Source organism: Hoplias malabaricus, chromosome 10 (genome assembly GCF_029633855.1).
Source record: "Hoplias malabaricus isolate fHopMal1 chromosome 10, fHopMal1.hap1, whole genome shotgun sequence".
NCBI classification, from domain to species: domain Eukaryota; kingdom Metazoa; phylum Chordata; class Actinopteri; order Characiformes; family Erythrinidae; genus Hoplias; species Hoplias malabaricus.
The window spans coordinates 18,176,510-18,195,965 of record NC_089809.1 but is presented as its reverse complement, the minus strand read 5'-3'; the positions used below and the strand labels follow the sequence as shown (position 1 = coordinate 18,195,965).

General features: G+C 39.9%; 1 protein-coding gene across 5 annotated transcripts in view; it reads right to left on the bottom strand.

Annotated features, from left to right (window-relative positions):
* pard3aa (par-3 family cell polarity regulator alpha, a) overlaps positions 1–19,456 on the bottom strand; it is a 469,619-nt gene that overhangs the window by 250,943 nt on the left and 199,220 nt on the right. For all 5 annotated transcript variants that reach the window (XM_066683465.1, XM_066683467.1, XM_066683466.1 and 2 more), the window contains 3 exons: positions 9,095–9,192; positions 8,291–8,374; positions 1,538–1,663 (listed from right to left, as the gene is read on the bottom strand). In XM_066683465.1, coding sequence (XP_066539562.1) covers positions 1,538–1,663; positions 8,291–8,374; positions 9,095–9,192 — 308 coding nt within the window. The remainder of the gene's footprint in view (positions 1–1,537; positions 1,664–8,290; positions 8,375–9,094; positions 9,193–19,456) is intronic.

Below are 19,456 nucleotides of genomic sequence, written 5' to 3'. Positions count from 1 at the left end.
CTCACAAATAGAAACAGGACAACAAGACCAAAAAAGGCATGGCGTATAACACCACATCACACTCAGAATCTGGCAGCTGGTGTACACAAATCCCATTATAATTCTTGCTTGTTGATTATAATGGGATTGTTTTTGTAGGTTTTGCTCACAAACAGCAACTTGCTGTTAGAACAAATCACTCAGCTAATACTTTTTCTGTCACTGTCTCTTTTTGGGAACGGACAGTGCAAAAAAAAAATAAAATAAAATGATTATCAATGAAACAGCGCTTTCTAAATTACCGGACAGAAAATGGAAAATTGCCAAAATTAAACAGTGACTTCCTGATTAGATCTTCAGTGGGGGGAAAAATACGACCCATTTAAAATTACAATCGACTCTTGAGACATCAAGAAAATTAACTTGTAGGGTTGGATTTGTGTTAGTGTCTCACACACTAAATGTAAATTAGTATTACACTACATTAGAGTCTAGTTCACTTTCAGAGCCTCGTGATACATTCTTCGCTATCTCCCGAGGCCTCTGTTCTTATTTCTCCAATTCCAGCTGTGTCATTATGCAGAGAGTGTGAAGGGGAGATTTGGACCGTCTGAGTATTTAAAAAACACAAAGCTGTGCAGTTTGTTTTTGTTGTTATTATTATGAGTAGTAGCTGTAGAAGTAGAAGTGTTAGTGGGGTGTCACTTGTCTATGTAAATATTTATGACTGTATTTGTACATTTGTATATGCGAGCATGCCCACATTTATGAGAGACAGGGAGAGGGAGTAAGACTTGTTAAGGTGTAGGGGAAAAAATAAATAAATAAGAAGAGTCAGTCAGGGTGTCCACATGGCTTCACCGCTCTTTGGGAAATGAGGGTCAGCAGTAAATCAATAGCACAGAGGCAGGTGTGGAACCTGTAGAGAAAGCTGACTTGTTTGTGTATGGGATGTGTGTGTGTGTGTGTGTGTGTGTGTCACAGCAAAATTTTCACATGAAATGAATAGTAATTAATGGTGATACATTAACCTTTTGGTGCATGCAGATAACTGTTTTAAGAAAGATTTACGATATAATCAAGATTTCAATGCTGAACAACTGTGCTGCCATTTTTACTCTGTTTACTTCAATTCATGTGAGGTATTCAATTGTTTAGAAATCATTAAAAATTAAGAGTCACGTGAGTAGATACAGTCACATGAGTAGATATGTCAAACATACATACAAACAAATAAATAAATAAATAAAGAGAGATCGATATTTAAAAACATCACTATGGCAACATGTTCCACACCTAGTGATGGGTATCATGGTAAATTAATAGATGGACAGAATGTGAGAGAAAAAGAAGAAAAGAGAAAGTTCAGCATGTAGGACATGGAGCACCCTGAGACTGATAGCTGAACTGAGGAGATTTGAGGCCCTGAAAAAAGACGGAGGGGGTTAGAGAGAACAGCCAGAGGGATTGAAGAAAAGGCTGGGTATGGGGATTAAGGGAACAGCTGTAAGAGAGAAGATGGGAAGGTTCCCTAGATTCCTCTGGGTTGAAGGCTTACTGTTCGAAGCGGAGGTTGCGTAGGTCGTGGTTATTAATGCGGATGATGCAGTCATTCTCCTGGAATAGAGCTTCCCGCTCCGCCTTTCCACCCTTCTCCAGCCGCTTCACCAGGAGACCCAGTGTCCTGCACAGGGATGGGCAGCGTTAGGGTTTAAACTAGAGGTTTTCCATTACGCATGCTGCTAATAAACACATCAGAGTGAGAGTTATGCCATAAAACAACACATTCCATGCTGTCAACTTAGCGACATTAGAGGATCATAGGAACAACATAAAATGAAGGTGTATGGTTCAGAGAATCACGTTTCAAAAATGTATACAATTTCCAGATAAATGAAGAATTCCAGCTTAAGAAATAATGGCTAGCCTGGTAGTATGTAAAGCCTGCAAAAAAAAAAAAAATAAAAAAAAAAAGTGTTGTAAGTGTAGTAAGTGTTGTATTCATGTCTACACTTATTTACAATATGCAACCTCCAGCCTTTTGTTTCCTACACATTTTAGGGTGAAGGATGGGGGATTAAAATCTTAAAGGGAACTGAATCCATTTGGCAAATTGCACCACATCACAGACTAGTGTTGCACCTTCCAGAAGATAAAAAGAAATATTTTATGTTGTGCATTATTTCACAAAGCACACACAAATGTTTCACTGTGAATAAAAACACCCTTCAAAAGTGTGAGGACACCTTCCATGTCTCTCTTGTTAATAATAAAAGGCTCTGTCTGACAGAGACAGATATTTTTGGATACAACTATATATTAGGGCCTTTCAGCTTGAAGATAAGCACCTGAAATGTTCTGAGTGTTGAAACCTGAACAACAATATAAAAAAAGTGACGGAATTCCCAAAGCAGCACTTTTGGCAGGTGTTGCTGCAGTTTTGCAGCTTATATCAAGATATTGCTAACTGACAAATCCATGTTCCATTATTTACATACAAACTGTAAAATCCAGGCATCTCCAAACTCTGGACAGGCACTACAGTTTAGACTGACTTTGGCCAAAGATGTAGCGATCACTGAGCTACTGGTGGCTCATCCTTGAGCCTCCACAGATCAAATATGACTTTGGAAAGGTGAGCTGAGATTTGATATATAGAATTTTTCGCTGCTCTTAGAAGTGCTGTGGTGTCAGAACGGCAGCTGTGTGCTGTGTGTTGTGAAGGGCACTGGCGGGAGTAATCCACAGACCCTGAGATGTGATCATCTCCAGCAGCTGAATTGTGCTGTCGCATTTGACGGGCTTAAAGAGGGAGCGGCTGGAGCATGCGGAAAACGAGAAACAGAGTAAAAGGCTCTGTCACATCAGCATTCCCTCACCACGCTCAACCTTTCCCTTCAAACACTGCAAAATAAATAAATCAGACTGTCCTCTGAGGCTCTGGATGTGCTATGTGGTGTGTGTGTGTGTGTGTGAGAGAGAGAGAGAGAGAGAGAGAGAGAGAGAGAGAAAACTTGTGAAAGATCTGATGAGCTTACAAACAGCAAAACTCAGCCCGAGTTTCAAACCAACTGGCAAGAGATACGGAAAATAAGCTTTTAATATTCTTATAGGGGCAGGGGAAAAGAAAGAGAGAGAGAGAGAGAGAGAGAGAGAGAGAGAGCAAGTGTGTGTGTATGTGTGTGTTCATTTAAACCCATCATTACTCTGACCTTCAGAATCTAAAAAGATATGCTGCTGAAAGGGTCAGTTTAATAATATTTAAATTGAGCTACATTTGCATGCATTTTTGGACTAGTTACAACAGGGTCACAATAGGTGAGAGACAGCATGAATTGGGCACAAAGCCATCACAGGGTATTACACACTCACCCAGCCATTCACACTCACATTGTGTACAATTTTATACAGTCAATCCATAATGTGTTTTCAAATTGTAGGACGATAGCAATGCATCTGGAGGAAACCCACACAGACACAGGGAGAATACACCAAACTCCTTATGCACAGTCACCTGAAGCAGGGGTTCAACCAAGGACGCCAAGAGGGGTAAAAAAAAAAAATGTTTATTATAAAAATAAGTTTTATGTATAATTTATTAGAGGTTTTGTCTACTTGTGGGAGGAGAGTCTAAGGCTGAGACTAATATCATCTCAACACCTTCCCTACTTCTACAGTTCAGAGGGAGTTTCTTTGTAAGGTGAATACTTAATGCTGTCTTCTGGAGGTCAGAGGTGACACATTTATAGGCAAACCCAGAATTAATTCCATGCTGACTCCTCATTTAACATATCTTCTGAATGTGCAATTCAGAGAAATGTGTTTCGAATCACAAAAATGTTAAATACACTGCAGTGTAGATCAGGTGTGCAACCAATGAGTGAAAAACAGAGTAAGAGCAAGAAATAGAATAAGAAAAGAGAGAGAGAGAGCAAGAGAGAAATTGCCTCAACAAATTGCCTCAAACCATTCTATGGTGCCAAGTAACTGTTTCTTGTTTTAGGAAACTCTAACTCTTAGCAGAGAATAATGGCAGACAGACAGTCTGGACGTCGAAGCTGTGTGTGCTTTATCTTCATAATGTACAAACTAAGTGACTAGACCCATGACCCACAGAACTGATCCAGACATGCACTGCTTCACTATTCAAAGCCTTTTAATGGATAGACCATGAGTGAAATAAACAGAGAACAAGGGTGACATGTTATTCCACTCCTTCAGTCTCTTGTTTGGTCCAATTTATTTCAGCGCTGACAATTAAAGACCCAGTAACCTACTTTTTTTCCCTCCCTTGAGTTCTATTTATATGTTTGTGTACATTTGTGCAGAGAAGTCATGCCTCATAATAGATATTTTCTACCAACATTTTCCAACTTCACTTTTCCTTTTACATATCTTCAGTGTGATTAGATGGACTAGACTGCTATAGACTGAATGGGCAGATCCTCCTTTGCTGAAATGGAAATCTCCAGACAACAGGGAAGGCTTTATATTAGATGCAGGAGCACTGTTTTGAGTATGTGATTGCATTCAGCCACAAGAACAGTACTGAGGTCAGATATTGGTGTTGGCTGATAATCAGAAATCTCCTTTAAACTACTACACAGCCTACAGTGGGAAGGGGGCAAGATTATATTAATTCCTGGCCAATTTTACAGGATAATCAGGCCAATCGCGAGGCCAATTTGATCCTCCTGACAATTGCAAAAAGTCTTCCGGTATTCCCAGATTTTCCTGTAACGTGGGGAGTCCTTAATCCAATAGTTTCTCCTTCCATCTCCTCCCACTGTGGTTGGGGCCACTCTGATTGTGAATTGTAAATATGAAACGTTTCCATGTAGTGTGGGATGGACGGCCACACTCAGGAGGAAAATGTGTCATTAACGTCATGCCTGAAAAGCATAAACCAATGAGAGCAGACCTCTGAGTTCTTCTAGGAATCCCCAATACTGCTTGAGGGATCATTCAAAAGAAAGTGGTTTCTCCATGAACCTAGAGCTGAAAGATAATGTTTAACGGAACCCAGTGATGTAGTGAGATTTCCTGTAAGTGCTTTAAAGCCTAACAAAGGTTCTTTCAGTAAACCCATTATATTAAATGCTTTCTTGAGGCACCCAAGACATATTTATGTTACTTGAGTAGCCTCCTGGAGATTTGAGGCACGTTTAGTTTGTACAGTGTAGGAATATGGTTTCACTGCCATCCACCAGGCTCGTTTACATATAGCTTGCAAAGTTTTGAGGTCCACAGCTGTCTGTAATCTGAATGTTTTAATGTTTTTGGTATTTCATTCATAATGGATGGTGTAGGGTGGTTTCTTTGAGGACTAACAATGATCAGACACAGAAAAATCTAAAGAAAGTGTCATTATGTGTGGGGTGTCTCACATTTTCAACATTGGTTAGGAGTTTATAAAATCCTCTAGTGTGGGTCAGGCTTACGGCTTGTTCTACTGGCTTTTCTACAAAGAATATACAAAAAACATATGCACAGTTGGACACCTGTGTCAGTAAGGTAAACACAAAATTAAATGTTTTAATTCCCGAAAGCATGCGAATATTAGCTTTCCACAATATGGATGTTTTAAGCACAGAGTTGTCTTGGATGGGCTGTGGAATCACGTCTCAATCTGGAGTCCTCCCAGCTGCGGGCCGGCACTGCAGTCATTATGAGACAGTCAGGCATGACTGGTTGGAGCTACAGCTACTTCATCATTATCTGAGCGGTGGCAGAGCCGCCCGTCGCTTGAGTGATGGCCCAGAATGCTTAGCAAGAAGGAGACCACCTGTTCTCCTCCACTGCCTTTAATTGAATAATAATGCAATCAAGCTCCATTTATGCGCCGCAATTACACCGCCGGCTTGTTTACAGTTCACACTGGTCATGGGATGAGATCTCATTATTGGACTAATGTATCTGCAACTCTTTGAGAACAGAGTGTGTGTTTCTCTCTTTCAGCTGCAGATGTTTCGTTCCAGTCGCGGCACGAAGAAAGACAGCAGCCGTTTGAAGAGTCTTCTCCCTCTCTGCGCCCTTGAGCTGACCTTACTGCCCTCTATCAGAATGCTAATGAGAGTCGGCACTCGGCAGCCAATGCCAATCAGCCTGCCACAGCCTCTGATGAAACCATTAGGAGCATGGTGCAGAGACGCTGGGTTGACTGTGCTTGGGGATTATTGTTAGTTTTGATGGTCATTATACAGAAACTTCAGACTTGGACAAGCGTCTGGAGTAGGTTCTAGAGCACTGCAGCTAGGTCAAATGATTTCTGTCCTCCATGTTAAGGACCAGTTTGAACATTTAAGAGGCTGATTAACATGGAATTAATGCAATTTAACCACAAATTATGCGTGTGGTGGAATATAAACTTAAAATTAAATCAAATTTAAATGGTGACTTTCCCTTTAAGCTGGAGTTTAGGCATTAATGCATGAAAGCCACCCCTTTAAGTGTTCAAGATTTCTTTAATATAAGCATAAATGTATGCCAAAAAAAAATAATAATAACAATAATAGCCTTGGAAATCTTGCCCAACCTACAAAAACATCCAGAGTAGTCTATAGAACAATATTACTAAAGAAATGGACAAAGAAACAAAGAATAATTAAACAATTAAGTACACTTTCAAAAAATATACGTTTGTGGGAATATCTTGTAAAAATTGGATACATTTTGATTGGATCAAAAAAAATAAATCTTAAATCTTATCACAATCTGAATAAGCAGGGCCTAAAATGTGAGGAACAAAAAATTCTAATGAAACAACTGGCATGGGAATAATATTATTGAATCCCACTGAAATTGGTGTTTCAGTGGTGAAGTTGGTGTGTTCTTCCCGTGTCCGCGTGGGTTTCCTCCGGGTGCTCCGGTTTCCTCCCACAGTCCAAAAACACACATTGCAGGTGGATTGGCGACTCGAAAGTGTTCGTAGGTGTGAGTGAATGTGTGTGTGTCTGTGTTGCCCTGTGAAGGACTGGCGTCCCCTCCAGGGTGTATTCCCGCCTTGCGCCCAATTATTCCAGGTAGGCTCTGGACCCCCCGCGACCCTAAATTGGATAAGCGGTTACAGATAATGGATGGATGGATGGAGATGCATTGCATGGAATAGGTGTTTTTATTTTTTTTTTGCCTTCAGTAAAATATACATAGTAAAATACTAAATATAGCGGGATGCATGGACATGATCTATCATACAGGATTAAATCAAAATGTGATTCATAAAATACATCTACTTCCATTTCATTCTGTGTCTATTTTTGGCTGTCAGCATCATAATCCAGAAAATGTCAACAATTATTTATAGCTCTTGAACCACTGAGAAAATCCTTTTATGACCCTGATCCAGTACATCTGATGATGAGGCAGAATTTGGTTCGTTCATTAGTGAGTTTCCTGTGTCTGGCCGACCTTGGAGAAGGAGCCACTGTCAGTGTTCGAGAAGAGCTTTTATACTGATTGGGTGAGATGCTTTAGCTGGATTGGCTTGGCTAGTTTGAGGCCCCCCAATGACCATAAAGCCATGTCTCATTCAGTACTATATCTCGTGTCCTCTCTCTAAGGGGGCAAAGTCACAAAACCACTGCCGCCGCCACTGCCTTGAGTTAACTCTCTCAAGACCCCAGCTATTGAAGCCACACTTTATTATTCCACCAGAGCCCTGCAAAGAAGCCATAGAAATCGTCACGAACAGTCAAGGAGAAATCGCCCGCATTTCTGCCACATATTGTTGAGGAGTCCTTGAGGAGGAGGAAAAATATGCCTCGCATTGTGGAAGCAAACCAGTCGTGTGATAAGAAGTGCTATGAAGACGGCAGAAGAAACACAGAACAAAGTCAATAACGGTCAAAACCTCGAAAGCTGTGAAAAAGAAGAGAGACAAAGAGAGGCAGAGCTGGCATGAGGGGGAGGTCTGAGGACAAAATGTTTCGACGAGGCTAATGAGCAAGTGCTCCATTCAAACAGCATCAGAAATAGAAAAAAAAACTGCATATAAAGAGGGAATGAAAAAAAGGCAAAAGATGTGGAAGCAAAGATGGTGGTGTAAATATTAAATATATATATATATACACTAAAAGTACATTCAGAGCAACGCCATAAAAAGTCACTTCTGGGTCCTCAAGTATATTCTGTAAATGGCCATGTAAGAGAACAAGAGGTCAAGATGAAAAGAAAATTAAAACATTTTTCCATAATGTAAATTTATATAGGTATTTTTTCCTTGTCTTTTTTAAAATTCATTTATTTGTTTTTGAACAAAAAGCCATAAAGGTACCTTAGGGGGTGTAGCATGTTAGCCAGAATGAAAGTTTACCTTCTGTCTCTGGAACTGAATGGCACTACATGGATTCCCAGAGGACCACCGCCATTCGACACCTCGACCGGCTTAAGCATGTCACTGAGAACGGGGGGGGAATAAATATAAATAACCAAGCACAAAAAACTAAACAACAAAACATGGAAACATGCAGAAAACAAAGCAAAAGATTGATCCAGCTGGCTGTTTGACTGGGTGGGAGTATGAAGGCCACAGTAAGGGTTTTCAGCTTGTGTGGATCTCTTTCTACAGGGGGCCATCTATAATCCAGACAGCCATTAAGACACCATGGGTCGATGAAGGGCCCAAATAGACACTTCAATTAAGTGATTAGGATCAGACTGAGGCCTGCAGTGGGCTTGGGGGGTTGGTTTGAACAGCAGGGGTTAGCCACATCTGTGCGGGGGAAGACGGAATAAATGCAATGGAAATCCAGAGTGAGAAATAGAAAACAATAAATGGTCAGATTAATGAAGATGAATACATGCAATGAAAGGTGATGTGGTCTTTTTTTTTTTTTTTCCATTTTCTCTGAGTGTAAGGGGAACAACGTGTTCCCATAATGTAATACCACTTTTATTAGACCCAGTGCTGTACTTATTTGTACTGGACTTGAAATTAATCAAGTCGATATGCCATAAAGGCTCCTCTGGTCCCGCTGAATGCTGAGGGGCAGGGGGAACCGATTTGAAACCAGAGCTAAAACGCTTCTCTAACATATTAAAAGGTTTCTAGTCAATGTCTAGGGGCAAGTTCTTGTTTATGCATATAAGAAATAAAACGGGTCTGATCAGAGCTTACTTTAGATTGAGTGATTCAACACAGGAGTCTGCCCGGCCCACTGGTTCTATCCGTCCATTCCTGCCTTCATCTCTCCTCCTTTCCTCTTCTTCTTCATCCTGTTTAAAAAATACAAGGAGAGAGGAAACATGTATTAACATTGTCCTAAATGGAAAATAAAATGAGCCATAATATTACAATGACCACATTATTTCTACACAATTCTGTCAGCTCCACTGACCATACAGGAGCACTTTGTAGTTCTATAATAACAGACTGCAGTCCATCTGTTACTCTGCATATGCTGTTTGCCTCTTTCAACCTGTTTTTCCAATGTGTAGGAACCCTATAGGACAACCACAGAGCAGGTATTATTCATTCTCAGTGCTGCAGAGACGTGTGTGTTGTGCTGGTACGGGTGGATCAGATCCATCAGAGCTGCTGGAGTTCTTTAACACCGTTTCCACTCTGTTAGGCACATCTCATTCACCCCCTTGTAAATGTAAAGTCAGAGACAGTGACCCATCCCTTGCTGCACAGTTTGTGTTAGTCATCCTCTAGTCCTTCATCAGTGTTAAAAAGTGTTACAAACTCCAGCAGCACTGCTGTGTCTGATCCTCTCACACCAGCACAACATTTAACCCACCAACCACTACATCAGTGTCACTGCAGTGTTGAGAATGATCAACCACCAAAATCATACCTGCCCTGTGTTGGTACTGTGGGGGGGCCTGGACATTGAAGAACAACATGTGGACTAATATCTGTAATTGCAGAACTATATAGAGCTCCTCTAAGGTCAGAGGAGCTAAAGAAAACGGACAGTGAGTAGGAACAAGGAGATGGTATGTGTTTCCAGTGTTTGAATTAGCTAAGCTAAAAATGCAGTTATTAAACAATCAGATGTTAAGCACGATGAAAGCCAAGAAATAGCCAACTTTACTCATATTACAGCAATTTGAAAATAGTCTCCACACAATAACATAAAATGTTCATTCTCAGAAATGAGTGCAAAAGCTCTAATCATGAGGGTTTTATTCCCCTGTAGAATTGTAAGACTTGTAAATGCATAATACATTTCTACATACAGCAGGTGTATTATCCTCAAAATAATGAAAAGTGGCTCAGACTCAGTAGCAGTAGTTTCACAAGAACTTTTTTTTTGTCTAAAAAGTGAGGGCTATTTTCATCCTTGCTTTACTATGTAATTTAAAAATTAGCAGCATTTCTTTCCTCCTCAGGATGACTCAGAGTGCCCGGCTGGTCTTGAGGCAGCAGTGGTGTAGCCATGTGTAAGAGAAAAGACATCCATAATCGATTCCTCAAACTCAGTCAATCAGCCAGGGGTCACTAAGGCCTGAGCCTGCAGCTAATCTGATAAGCAAAGGGTGACTCACAGAGGCATATTTCTTTATTCCACTCTCTTCCATCACATCCTGGCTCCCTCCTTCCCTCTCTCTCTCTCAAACTCCATGCCATACACACCTTCATGCCTTTAGCAGACGATGCTCCAGAAAGTCATGGCGCAAACTAGTAAACCATGTGTAGCAAAATGATATTGGTTTGTGTTTACTTGAGATTTCTTTCCACATTTATCATGACTTCTCAAGGGAACACCAATCCGCAATCAAGTGCGTCCAAGTTTAATGGGGAAAATATCTGCATAATGACAAGTGAATATTCCCCTCGCTAATTTCACTCAGGCCCTTGACTGAGGAATCATTTCCAAGGCCAAGTGAGCGTCTAGACAGCAGGAACGAAGCCTGCACTGGTTTGTTAGCCACCGATATTAATATTCCGCCAGTCTCACCCTTAACCTTCGCCTCTTGCCGAAATGTCAAGCACAGCTAAATAAGCGCTTCGTCGTCTTTATATGGAAATGCATTCAGCCTTTTCAGACAGTCACCCTCCGCCAAACGCGTCCTACAGCCTGAAGAGGCTGTCTGGCTCTCTCTACTCCCATCTCTCCCCGTCTCTCTTCCCCCTCTGTCTCTCTTTTGTTGGAGAGGTTAAAGAAAGAGGTCATGAAAATTTCATCAGAAAAACCTGAAGAAAAAGCAGTGAGTCATCCAGAACTGTTGCCTGTGAAAACGAGTCAATCACCTCCTGTCTCAAAACACACCCCTACTGTCAGTGCCTTAATTACATGTCACCCAAACATTCATTTATATGAAAAACAGCAGGGAAGGGGAAGAATAAAAAAAAAAAAAAAAAAAAAAAAAAAGAAGAGGGGGGGGGGGGGTGGAGACTTGTCCCGACAATGATCTCTTTTGTGAACCTGTATCGTAATTCCCATTCTGATTCCAAACAGGAAAGAAATAAATCACCCAATGCAAGTCAACCAACCTAACCTGCATGTATACGAACACAAACTATAAAGCATTCAGAGACAAACACAGCTCCTCTATTCAGCAGAAGGGAAGGTAAAACAGAAAAGTATGAAACATTACATATTCCCTCAGAGGGACAATGAAGGACACAGGGGTCTCGGCAATGGCACACACTGTGCACGAGGCCAAGAGGGAAGGCCGGTGTTGCATAATCCTTTGATTGGCTATGACTTAAGCAAATGCATTTGTGTTGCTTTTGACAGCTTTAGGATGACACATTGGAGCCAGGATGCCTTCTGTTTCATCAAAACTGACATTGACAAGTCATTAGGTCCAATAACAGAAAACTGCTCAAGATACTGAAAAATCGAGAGCATAGACATAAGGAGTGTGAAAGAGAGAAAAGCGTAAAATAGAGAGTAATAGAGAGAGAGAGAGAGTTTCTTCACCTCATTGTGGTATGAAACAGTATGATATGTGAATGCACTCTCAGTGTCTCTCCATTTGGCTGTAAGCTGAGCAGTCCATTGTTGAGCTGCTATAATAAAGTCAAATAAAATGTGGTCAGTGAAAATGGGGGCTTTGTAGCTGACCAAATTGTAACAGTGGAAAAAGTGTCCATTCAGGCTTTCTGAAGGTAAATGGGGAGTTCATCATACATGAGAGAGAGAGAGAGAGAGAGAGAAAGAAATACACAGGCTGGCAGCTATTGTCCAGTTTTGTCCACCTGCCAAATCAGAGGCATTTAGCCAGAGAGGCACACTAGCTTCACTGAAAGCCTCGTTTATCATCCCCTCAAGCCCTGCTGGACACTGCTGGACCCCACACTATGAGAACAGAGGTCATTTTTGCCAGCATCCCAAAGGGGATGGCTTCACTTCAGCTTCTGCTGAGCCTTTCACTGACAGATATTTTCACATACACACTGATGTATTTGTTCATGAAAAGGGTTTATGTGGGAATAGGGGCTCTGCATAGAATCCACTCAACCCCGGTGCCAGGAAGTCAGAGGTTACGAGTTTGTGATTAGACAGTCAGTGCATTAGATTATTAAGGCCAAGGTAGAAAGCTGAATGGATGTGAGTTGACACACCTCATATTTCCTAAAGACTGAAGCAACACCTTATAATATCCAAATCCAGTTCTTCAATACGCAGACATAGACATTCAAAATTTCTCTTGGTTAGAGGGGTATAAAGACCCCCTAGTATTAGACTGTGGAGAATTTTCTGGAGTGAGGAATCTCCATTTAATTCCTTTAGGTTTAGTTGGAGTGGCTTTGGTGATCCATCCAACATATTATCAGAAGAACTGCAGACTGAGCAGGTGTCCACTAACTTTTTGCCATACAGCCCTTTTCCACAAACGTGGAACCGGTTCAGGTTCTGTTCAACAAATTTGGAATAATTCGTAGTGTTTCCTTCAACATAATTCATTTCCCGAACCAGAAAATGTAGTTCCCAGCTGGAACTAAAAAATAGTAGCTTTTTCAGCACAAACAATGAAATTGTCTGTGTGTCGAGATAAAGAAGCTCCAGAAAAAACACTGAGCCTCAAATTAAGCATTATTGTGCATTGAAGCTCAACAGGGTCATCTGCAGTGTGTTGTACTGTCCTCAGTGGTGTTCTGGGGAAAGAAAACCAGAAAACCAGCTGGGTGTTTGTTTATTTTTATTTTGAAATGGGAAAATGAAAAACAGGAAATGACCGGTTATCTGATTTGGAAAGAACATTGGAAAATAAAAGGAAATAAAACAGAAAAAAAAGTGCTTTGGCTATTTTCTCCACTGTTCTCACAGATCATAAGCTCAGCAGTACAACTCAAAACTCTGCACCATATGCATGTGTATCATATATCACTATGCACTGAAACCGCAGTAAACAGTGACTTGACTCTATCCTTGTTCTATCCATTCCCAATGGGTCGGGCGCTAAATTCAGCCACAGCAGCTCTGGAACCGAGTATACTCATACAACACCCCCCTCTGATGATGCATCTTTGGTTCCCATTAAAAGTAGAGGAAACATGGGCCGTTTTGCTGGAGAACACCAAGATTCCAAGAGTACTGACTGGTTGAAAAACTAGACACCTTTTGGTGGAAAAGGACAGTTAGAGTATATCTGATATGCTTGATGCATCACACATTTGGTCCAAACTGCTTTTGGTGGTTAACTAATCTTTAACCAAACTTGCTTAAATGGGATTTTATACTCAAATCTACAGTGGCAACAGGTAAAAAAAAGTTTGACTGACGAACAGGAGCTGCACATACCCTACATCGTCCCTGCTAAGTGTGTTGTCAAAAGTCTCTCGAGTCCTTGTTCATGAACCTGTTTAGGAATGGACTACAAACATCATTTATAAACAAATGAGAAAGATGATTAGGAAAGAAGCAACACAGCTGCTTTCATCTCTGTTGCTGTTTCATCTCTGCAGGCACTTATGATTAGGCAGAGCTTCAGTGCTATCAAAAGATCCCAGTGCTTTAGATTGTATCACACACAGTTTGCAAACATCAGATATGTTTGGTATATTACAAATGCCCTGATTCTAAAGTGGTAAATAAGGAATTCTGGATTCAGAATTTTCTGAGACAAGAGTCCAATTTAATTACCAGAGCCCACCAACATAGTCAACATGTTTGATTTTTTTTTTCTCCTTTTTCCAGAGCTTTTAGAAATTGGATTGTGAATTTCCCTACTAAACACCTACTAAAATCCAAACCACACAAATCTAGCACTTCAGTATTGTGCAGACAGAAATGCCCTGCTCCTGCTTCAGAAGGACCTTCTGTCCATTTATAGGACACCAAAGAGGCCTGGGTTAATAGCAGGGTGAACTCAGGCTGCTTTTTTTGACAGCAATCTCAGTGGAACAGTGGGCGTGGCGTCATTTAGTAAGGGTCAAGAAGTCATTTACACCCTGAATAGCAGGGCCAAACCAATCACGTAGAAATCTAAAGACATAACGACTGCCCTTATTTACACAAATCTAACTGAAGTTAGCACTTAACGCTAATCTTAAAATCACTAACAAAACACATGGCTCTCAAATCCACATTCCAACCTGGCTGCACAAACTATTTTCACATCCAATCTAGAGGTGGCAAATGGACCATACAATAACAGAAGGAAGAAGGCAATCTTGAGGCAGACTTACAAACAATGAGTGTTGAAATATTTACAAAGAGCACAGTCATGTTTCTGACTAAAAATATAAAGAGGCAATTACCTAGCAATGGCTCACACCCAGAAAAAACAGCACTGGGTTAGCTGAATGAAACAATTCACTCCCGTGTGAGAAAACTTGGAAAACACATGGAAAGATAGTTTACAAAATACGGTGAATAATAATATTTTAGAGACAAAGTGTTTTAAAGTGTAATGCCTTTAAGATGAATATTATTGTTCAGTGGTGAATGAAAATATTTATGTAAAATAATACTTTCTTACTTTAGAATTTGTGAATATTTAATTTAGTTCTGTCAATATTAACGTGTTAACACATTTAAATTGAAATCTTTTTTTAGATTTGGCTAAATTAGCCATTCAATTAGCCAATATTTTTTTTTTTTTTTTTTTAAACAGAGCCTGGAGGCATATTAGCTGTTTTATCTAGCTGCTGTTGAGTTCAGAAGGTATGATATGTTTTATTATACATATCACACTATACATTTAAGTCCCTCCCAAAACCACAAGAAATTACTGGCATTTTTATCTTTATTGCTATGATTGCATTTTTTAATTTATATTTCTTTTAATTCATAGACTTCTTATAAATACAATTCCATTGTGTGGATCTTACATTGAGAAGTTTATTTTACTTTTAATTATCCATTATTAAAAGCTTCAGTCTTAAGAAAGGACAATGGGATTATCACAAATAAGAAAATTACTTGATTAATAACTTTTTTTTTAATAAATGATCCACAGCCCTACTTTAATTTTGTTCATGTATCAATCGAAGAATTTATATTCACACAGAATTAACAAAAAGTCATTTGCATAAACTGAGCTCAGCTCTTTGTTATGAGCTTCTTACTTTCTTAGTGCCTTCTCTAAAACAGGTCAAAACATTATGAGCTCCTGTAGATTTATGGCCTTCAATAGAGCCGCAGGGGTCATGTCCAGGCCTGCTGTCTGTTTATGTCTGTGCCCTGGTGCTGTGTAATCTGGTTAGTGGCAACGATAGAGCCCTGTCCAGATGGGTTCGCCTGAAATACACATTCAGGAAAGACAGAATGCAGGGTAGTGTGTCAAAGAGCAAGTGCTGCTAGCCATAATCATACAGCTCACCTCCCTGACCTCATAAAACTGCAACAAAAGAACTCAGAGCAACAACACACATCCACACAGGGCAGGAGCAGACACTAGAAGGGGGCCACAACAGGTACTGTTTATCTACAGAAGAGTTTAAGAGCAGAATTAAATATGTACTATGTGTATAAATGTATATAGGTTTTGCTCTGTAACACCCACTTATGGTGTATTATGGAGTCTGGACTGTTATGCCTTTGGCCTGTTTTATAGCAATTCTGGAGGACTACTGTTCTAACGTGTGATCATTCAGAAGCTCCACGTCTTTGGTATGTCTGAGTAAGAAACCAACTGTAGCTGGTTTGTGGCTGAAGTTGAACTTGTCTCCAAGTATTTATTCACTGTTTAAATTTCCACAGAAACTAATTTGTAACTTGCTGTTTAGTTTTGCACTCTCTGTACATATTAAATTTTCTGCAGTTAGTGGTCTCCTGAATTCGGAGTCAGTCCCTCCTTAAGTAATGTAACTGTAACAGTGAAAATAAGTCAACATTAACCACCTATGGAGAAGGAATAGAGCGATATCCTTATGTCTTTTTATGTTTTTAAATATTTGGAGGTCTCTCCAAACGCCTCCAGATGATGTTTTTCGTGGCTGAGAGAAAGAAGACGCCTGAGACATTTTAGACACTTAGTGTGTTTCCCATTTGACAAGCCAGGGCTGCGTATAAACACAGGACCTTTTTTCCCCATTTTAAGACTCAAACCATTTAAATGCTTTAAGGAAACATATGGACTGGACTTCAGAATGAACAAAACAGACTTCTTGACCTGACAATATCTGCACATTTAGCAGTTGCTCAATAACTATCCAAAATACCCAAATGGACTGGTTTAAATAGCGAGGGGACAAACAGTAATCATGATGCCAAAACTACACAAGGCCATGTCAAACCTAGAGAAGATGGGATAAACTATTCTTGTCAAAGGGCCATTATGATATAGCTGTCTCTCAGAGCCAAACTCCATTACCCCATTAGAGTTTCAGGGAGGAAGGCTGATTCGATTGGTTTTGACTGGTGGCCTCATCTTAACCCTTTGCACCCATACAGACCCATTTGAATCCTCCATGTTTGATGACTGCTATTAAAGCAGTCGATGCATCACACTAGTCAGCATTTCTTAGACACTTATTTGCATTTATGTTGCACAAACAAATCTTAAAAGGACCTAAACTCAGTCTAAAATCATTAGTGGACACTGAGATGACCTGACTAATCTAATATAGGTGTATGGATCCCATCTCAGTGTGGTTTGGGTGATACAAAGTGAACTATGAGGTAAAGCTTACTATTTTGTATGGCTGAAGTACATAATACCTCTTTTTTATAGCATGTTAACAGATCATTTGAGCACTCGCCTCTTTAAACGCTTCAAATCACTTTCCATCATAAGTCTGTCACCTTGGGTATTGATTGAAACTCTCATCAACTAGCGCCTTATCATACGACAGCCTGTCTGACATCCCAGATAAAAGGTGAATGACAAAATAGGGAGGTACACATTCCAGCTCATCACAGAACTTCGATGAAGAACAATCGATGAAGCACATGGTGTAATAACGTGGTACTTAAGAAGCCTGCCAATCCCTAATTTTATAATTCGCCTGACATGATTCAAAAAAAGTAACCACTCGCATCTGAACAAAGTTCCCTTTCAGTGGAATCTCCTCTCAGAAGTAGCATGAGAATCTGTCGCGATTACACAGCTACATTTCTCAGGCCAATTATTTCTGAACAGCTGTCTGGAACTGAAAACTCAGTTAGGATGCTTGGCGTGAAATAAAACCCATATATACTGATCCAGCACTGGAGAGTTGGGTGTGAGATTAAGGCTAAGCTTGAAAGAAACTTCATTCTCACAAATATTATATATATATATTTTTCTACCTCCAATATATTGTACAAATAACCCAGTACCCAGATAACAGACCTTTTAACTTCACAGTGGACACAGTGGGTGTAGAAGTGATGAGCTAGTTGGAACTGTAAGATCAGGGTAGATATGAACCTGAAAAAAGGTTATTTTTCTCTTTTTATTGATTCTTTGTTTATTAATGCTTTGTTTTAATTATTACTTTAAAAAAAGTTTGAGGCAGCTAGTGTATGAAACATATGAAGCTACAACCCTCGTATATACAAACACAAATACATACATTTATTTATTTATTTACAAACTGTTTGCATGAATTTAACAGCAGATAGAAAACATTGTAATTTTTTTTTCCCTGAATGTGTTTTTTATGCTTTTTGGATGAATGACTAAGATGTGAAAGTGTCAACATCAAAATCAATCAAACACTGCTGAATACTTTGGTTCCATAATGTACATTACAGCTTAATAATTGCTAGTGCGCTACTGACCTAACACTAACCGTATTGCCAAATCTTACATTTACATCAAAGTGACTAGTTAATGTTTTGGGTAAAAGTTTACACATACAATGTTATCCTCAAACAGTTAATTTTCTGTCAGTTTGGAATGCATCAAGGTTATTAAGTTAGCCTAAAAATAATGATGATCTAAATACTCACGACTTTAACCATGTTCCTCCCCTAGGCTTAAATTGATAGCAATAACAGATTATAGCAATGTAAATGCAATGTGGTATTCTAGCCATAGCATAGACTAAATATACAGGCTGAGCAAAGTCTCGGAGCACTCATAAAAGTATCAAATGTTTACGAACCACAAGCTGGAGCATGGTTTCTCATAAGCATATGTGCTCAATCCACTTTCATTCCTCTAACTGTACTTTCACCCCACTCATTTTCCTTCTGTTTTAATCAACAGAGACAGGGCACCCCTTAAATCTGTCCGCATTTCACTTTTTAAGACACTGCTAATGGTGTATAAAAGTTTGGCTATGATGTGAATTACTTTAAACGAATTAAAGCCAAACAGGTTTTTAATGCTATTAGGTAAATTAAATCAGATACGTGAGCGGGTCGCATTTGTCCAGATCAAGGGGCTGGAGAGGGTAAGTGAGGGATGTTGAGCGGCATTGCTAAACAGGCCAGTGAGCCGTTTTCTAACCCTCTCCCCTCTCCGCCTCCAGTCAATGAAATGCATCTGTGCCGAAGGAATCATCTGTCAAGCGAGATTTCATACGAGCGCAGGCATATATCAGTGCCAGGGCACGCTTTGGTGGGGCCTCTGCATCGTTAAATTGCACTTTAATTAAATTAGGCCAGCTAATTATGAGGGTTTAAATCAATCACTTGGTCAATAACAAAAACCTAAAGCCTGCTGTGCCTAAAACTCACAGGCCCTCATCAATAACCACAGACAGAAATACGCTCTCATACTACACAGGACTTTGAGAGGGTATGAATTATTGAAAATCAAGTTACCACAATTTGCTTTTGTCCTAAGCCACTTTGACATGGTCCCCTGGCAGCGAGGGAGCAGATAAGGGACTGGGAACAAAAGTCATGGGACCGCTGTATACTGGGAACTCACAAAGGTTTCGTTTATTTGATGGTTAAGTTCAACAAAACAAACCATTCTCAAAGAAAAGAGAACTGCTAATAATGATTAGCGCTTGACCAAAGACCAAAGCGATTATTTACATTCTAATTCCTAAGGACAGAAATGATTTGGGGTATAACGATGCAACATACTCTTAATATAGTTTGCCTTTTGAGTGTCATACCTGTGACACTTTTCAAATTTTATTTTTCATTTGTTTACTCGAGAATGATTAAATCACTGAACTGTGACACTGTTGCTGTTA